Genomic DNA, 6,395 nt, shown 5'->3' on the forward strand with positions numbered 1-6,395 from the left:
CCTTTGCGGTTAGAAAATTGCACTTGATCATGTCGCGATATTATCGCAAATGCGATATATCGTTCAGCCCTACTCAAGAACCAACATAGATGTAACACTGTCTGTGAAGCTGGACTTAAGAAATGTGCTTACTGTCCACTTTCACTCTCTGTGTCTTTAGCAGTAAGGGGCAGTCTGTTGTTCAGCTAGCTGCACTCAAAAAGGAAAACCCAGTTGTTAGCTGTAATATTCGAGTTTGTAAAGCACTTTATAAATGAGGATTGTGTAGAGTAGAGCCTGAGTCACCAGACAAGAGTCCAACTTTCCTGCTTTTCCCCACCAATCCAATTGTACAGAGCTTTGCAATCAGCTGGCCAAGCAGATGTTTGCAACACACTATTTTATGCAATAATATATTCTCTATTTTCCCAAGCAAAACCAAACAGTGTACAACATCACAGGTTACTATATATCACCAAAAACTGTTTCCTACTGATGACTATTGGAAATTCTAATATCCATCAGCATGTCCGCAGGAAATCTCCATGTTACAATATCCTTCAATGACATTTGGGATTCGCTTTTCCTCACTTCTGATATGAAGTAAGTCGTTTTACTTACTTCATACGGGGAATTATTTTTCCCCACATCATCAGTGAGATGATCAGTCATCAGTGAAATAATGTGGCGAAAAAAACAAAAGATCTCCAAAAAGTGTGCATTCTTGTCCTCTGAACATCAGATTCTTTTCTTTTTCTTTTTACCCCCTCTTCATACACATTGGCCTACTTTTCCTTGCAGACATGCTGATGGGATTCCCAATCGTGCTTTGGAAAGAAACTTTATGTTTGTGGTGTGATGTGGATGTACACTCGGCCAAGGAGGGAAATTCGGGAAATTTGGTTTCTGTCAGTCCGGTGAATCACCTGTCACCTGGCTCAAACAGCCTCTCCTCCATACAGTCCTCATTTATGAGAAACAGACAGTAAGGTGGACAGTATGTCCTCGTCACTGTTGCAGTCAGGGAGAGCCCGCGTGTGATCCCCTTTAACTGATTTTTAGTTTTAGTGTTGTTTTTCTTCCCTCCAAGTTATAGGTGCTGGACTTTAACTCAGGACCTTCTTGTTGTGAGGCAACAGCAATTTAAGGATCTTTTAGATAGTTGTGTTCGAAAATCTTGGTAGATCACCGATTTCTGAAATACTCAGATAGCCTGTCTGCCCGCACACTGTTTACAGTCACTTCAATTCAATTCAATTCAATTTTATTTATATAGCGCCAAATCACAACAAAAGTCACCTCAAGGCGCTTCATAGATACAGAGAAAAACCCAACAATCATATGACCCCCTATGAGCACTTTGGTTGGCGACAGTGGGAAGGAAAAACTCCCTTTTAACAGGAAGAAACCTCCGGCAGAACCAGGCTCAGGGAGGGGCGGGGCCATCTGCTGCGACCGGTTGGGGTGAGAGAAGGAAGACAGGATAGAAGACATGCTGTGGAAGAGAGACAGAGGTTAATAACAGATATGATTCAATGCAGAGAGGTCTGTTAACACATAGTGAGTGAGAAAGGTGACTGGAAAGGAAAAACTCAATGCATCATGGGAATCCCCGGCAGCCTACGCCTATTGCAGCATAACTAAGGGAGGATTCAGGGTCACCTGGTCCAGCCCTAATTATATGCTTTAGCAAAAAGGAAAGTTTGAAGCCTAATCTTGAAAGTAGAGATAGTGTCTGTCTCCCGAATCCAAACTGGAAGCTGGTTCCACAGAAGAGGGGCCTGAAAACTGAAGGCTCTGCCTCCCATTCTACTTTTAAATACTCTAGGAACAACAAGTTAAATCACCTCTCTACTTTAAGGTTAATCTTTAAGGTTGTCTTGACTGTGTCTGAATGCATTGTTAATTTTTAAGATGTTTTATTTGGGTCTTTCCATCTCTTCAGCAATTTTTAGAACATTTTCTGCTTGACCATTCCAATTTGCATAACTAGAGTAAAATGGAGTAGCCTTCTGGACAGAGATCTCCGATGTTATTCCTGGGATCTGCTGGAGCCACACAGTTATTTCATTTTTAACTTTAATTTTTATATTTTTATTTTATTTTATTCCTTCCTAGTTAAATGTACCCTTTTCATATTTATTTCCTATCTTATTCATAGCCTTTTCATTTTTCTTTAGGTCACGAGCAGTTGTGTAAGCATTTCACTGCATATCGTGCTGTGTATGACTGTGTATGTGACAAATAAAATTTGAATTTGAATTTGAACCTTGTTGCTTCTCAGATTAACCCTTGATTGAGTTTAAGGCTAGTTACTAAAGTTCATGCACTCTGCTCTATGGGATTCTGTCACATAAGATAAGATAAACCTTTATTAGTCCCACACATGGGAAATCTTTTGGTCATGGCAGAAAGTACAAGTTTAAGAGCAGTAAAACTTAAGAAAAACACAAAAGAATATGATAAGATAAAATAGAATAACATACTATTCCTCAAGAATAAAATACTATTATAAAATAGAATAAAGTGCTCTGTTATAGTAGGTAAATTGCTTTTGGTAATATTGCACATCAGGGAGACAGTTACAGTTGTGTACAGGATGTGTGTCTGTCTGCACATGTGTGGTCATCTGCAGAGACCATGCTGTAGAGTCTGACAGCAGTAGGAAGGAGAGACATGCGAAATCTCGCCGTCCCACATCGTGGGTGCAGCAGCCTGCCACTGAAGGAGCTGCTCAGTGCTGTCAGAATCTCCCAACCTGTGCCTGTGGAAGTCTACCACCAGCTCCTTGGTTTTTCTAGTGTTGATCTGGAGGTATTTCTGCTGGCACCAGTCCACAAAATCTTGGGTCAGTTCTCTGTACTCCCTGTTGTCCCCATCAGTGATGAGGCCTAATATTGCAGAGTTGTCAGAACTTCTGCAGGAAGCACGGGGTGGAGTTGTGGGAGAAGTCTGCATTAGAGTAATTACTTTATGGCGTACCACCATAAAGTAATTACTCTGGAGTTCAGAACTGGACTGAGATCACCCCAAAGGGTCCCAGTGTGGTTGTTTTTGCCTTACGCCTAAGTGAATTTACTGTGTTCACATCTGCGAAAATTAAGTTCACAACAGCAGAAAAAAGAATGAAAATTTGATTTAAGCAGACTAAAAAGCATAGGTATGAAAACACCCTAAGATTTAAGATCTAATTCAGTGATGTTATGTCTGTGCCTGTCTTCACAGCGGATATTTGGAGAAGCATCTGAGAAGAACCTCTACCTCTCTCAGCTCATCATTCTAGATACCCTGAAGAAGTGCCTGGCTGGGGTGAGCTTTACCCTCTCACAATATGGTTTTGTTCTGTCAGGGAAAAAAAAATTCACTTGAGCAAACTTAGTTATGTCTAAGTGACCTCATCTTATTGAAGACCATATCTAACTAAGGCAACATTGACTTGACAGTGAAATTTTCTTTCCGTACTTTGTCAGTAGATGGCACTATAATACAGTGTAGCGCTTGTGATCTTGAGGGCCAATTAAATGAGACAGTCTAACCTATGAAGTGCCACTCCTGCTGCATAGCAGCCGTGACACCAGCAGCTTTGTTCAGCAAAATGTAGATAATGTAGTTCATGAGACTTGCTTTATTTCACTTTGACTGTATAATATAGATATAATAGAGCTTACATTCATTTTAACACATTAAATATATTTTATTAAAATTACCGGTGGAATTGGTAGAAGTTAACTCAGTTGATATATACTGTGCTTCAGTAAAAATTTGAAGTACATTCACTTCCATTCAATATCATTTTATAACTTCTTCTACTCTACTAGGCTTCATCTCAGAGATGAATGTTGTTCTTTTAATATATTTTAATATATTGTAACCACTACACCCCAATGCAATATGTGTTTAGTTTGTTTAAGTCAAGATGTTCACTGGATAACTTTGTATCACTGGAATACTCTATTCACTTGTTAGACTCTTGCAGCAATATTTGGCTGTAGAACAAAGGAGAAGCTCGAGTAATAAGTCTAGTTACAGACTTTGTCAGTACAGGAAAATCAATTTCTTACCATCTAACAGGAGATTTGTGCTCTTGTGTTAAATCTAGACCATAGATTGTTAACTACAAACCCCTCTGAAGCACAATGACACCAAGACATTGGGTTAAACTTTTCAACCAATTTCTTTAGCAGTTCTTGGTGCTAAGAGTGCCAACATTCGAGGGCCATGTAGGTTTGGGGCACTTTTTTTGCCTTAATAAATTAAATCCTTTAGGAGCTTTTTGTATTTACTTGGCTTATCTTTATCTAGTATTAGACTTTGTTTGATGACCTGAAACATGTGAGAAATATATGACAAACTAAGAAATCAGGAAGGGGGCAAATGGTTGTAATAGTATATAGTGCAAGAACATCAAAGATTTGATTTGACTTTGTGTGAGTAGAAACTGTAACAGACACATTGAATATCTGGGGTATAGTGGCAAGTTGTTGTCCGTCAAATTTAGGCTTCACCATCACTACTATTTCTACTACTATTATGTAGTGTAACTCAGAAATTATTCAGTGTCTCTGTTGCTGTTTCCCCTCATGCAGACACAAACCCCTAAGTACACTTCTCTTTCATGAATCTTGCTCCCCATGACCCTGGGATTGGTTTACCTTTGGCTTTCACAAAAATGACTGAAGCCTGGTACTTCTCAGTAGTTTGTGCTAGGGCTGTGTTTGTAATTTCAAATAGCTTCCCAATCAAAATGCCATTTCACATCATTGAAACATCATGTAGCCCTTTTGTTGATTGCCCTCCTCTTTGTTTTCCCTTCTCAGCAATCCAAGGACTGCTTGCGTCTGGATGAAACTATGCTGGTCAAACAGCTGCTGCCAGAGATCTGCCATTTCATTCACACGTATCGTGAGGGGCACCAGCACCAGCATGCTGCTGAGCTACGAGCCTCAGCTTCAGCTGTCCTCTTCTCTCTGAGCTCCAACAACTTCAGCGCTGTTTTTAGCCGCATTTCGACCAGGTAGCACATTCACCTAAGTCTGTCATTTGTTGTGTAAATATATAAAATGAAAAGAAATAAACCAGTGGCCTAGAGGGTTTGAGGTTGAAAAAAATATATCAAATATTTTAATGAATTGAATGAATTTCTAACTTCTAAAAGAAGTCCAATGTGCCTACTTAAATTTTTATTTTTTTTTAAAAAAAGGGTGAATTTAGTTAAGGGAATTAGATAATTATTAGTTTCAAATGTGTCTTTGACAGATTTCTAAACTGTTTGAAGGTCTAATAAAAGAATTAAGCAATATATACGGTGCAAGTATTCACAGCACTTTCTCCAAAATTTTACACACAATGCCCTGTGACAAAGTGAAAAAGATTCCTTGAAATTCTTGTAGACATATTAAAAATAATATTGCATAACAGAATAATCATGGATTGGAAGGCTTGACATGGATTGGATGGATTGACATCATGGATTGGCTAGTGCTCTCACATACACTGTCATCAATGGGAACTTTATATACACAGGCGTGTCTTTCTAAATCCAAGTCCAGTTGCCTGAGTTTATACCTTTATGCCAGGTGGATTGCAATCAAGTTGCAGATGATCTGATCTGATTGCATCTGACAGATGATCAATGAAAACGATGCACCTGAGATCAGTTTTAAGCGTCATTGCAAAATGTGTCTACACACACACACACACACACACACACACACACACACACACACACACACACACACACACACACACACACGGCTAGACCCCTCATGCTAACCAAGCCTACCGCAGACATGAGTGACAGAGATAAATGTGAAGCCATACCGGCTCGGAAGTCGCCTGGATTAACAAGGTCCGCATCAGGTGTCGAGGAACCAGGGCATGCTGATTAGAAGTGGGCTACTGGAACCAGACGGCATCGGTGGGCAAGTGACGAAAATAGATCGCTATTTGAATGCTACTATGCAAGTAACCCCTGCGGAAGAGGTTACATGAATAGGATGAGGGCCTTATGGAGTCTTTGATACCCAGCATCCACATTAACGGCGAAACAACTAGTAGCTCTGTTTTCTAACATTCGGAAGAAAGGATTGCTCTCATGGCTAGAGATTCACAAGGTACAACACTCATGCTACAGCTGTAGGGGGCGATTGAAGAACTGAACTAAAAGATAAGATCATGGCGAAGCTTGAAACCTGGATCCTCTGTAGCCGGTTACCAAGACTACGTGAAGTACACTTGGAAGATTTAGTAGATGATGTAAATGAAGTACCAGGGACGGACACCTAGGGCTCCGATTACTAATGTGACCACTGTTAACTTCACCCTCCACATCTTCTCAAGCTCATCTCTGAGCCCTTGGCTGTTCTCTGACTTGACTCAACAAATACTTTAAACATACAGTGGGGCAAAAAAGTATT

The 6,395-nt window shown here is 40.0% G+C and overlaps 1 protein-coding gene across 1 annotated transcript in view; it reads left to right on the forward strand.

The window, feature by feature from the left end:
* Positions 1-6,395, forward strand: part of nf1a (neurofibromin 1a) — a 133,727-nt gene that overhangs the window by 20,569 nt on the left and 106,763 nt on the right. The window contains exons 2-4 of the mRNA XM_013914980.1: positions 2,813-2,827; positions 3,205-3,288; positions 4,797-4,993. Of these exons, the coding sequence (XP_013770434.1) occupies positions 2,813-2,827; positions 3,205-3,288; positions 4,797-4,993 (296 nt within the window). The remainder of the gene's footprint in view (positions 1-2,812; positions 2,828-3,204; positions 3,289-4,796; positions 4,994-6,395) is intronic.

This window comes from Pundamilia nyererei, unplaced genomic scaffold, assembly GCF_000239375.1.
Source record: "Pundamilia nyererei isolate P.nyererei 1_Seehausen unplaced genomic scaffold, PunNye1.0 scaffold00243, whole genome shotgun sequence".
NCBI classification, from domain to species: Eukaryota; Metazoa; Chordata; class Actinopteri; order Cichliformes; family Cichlidae; genus Pundamilia; species Pundamilia nyererei.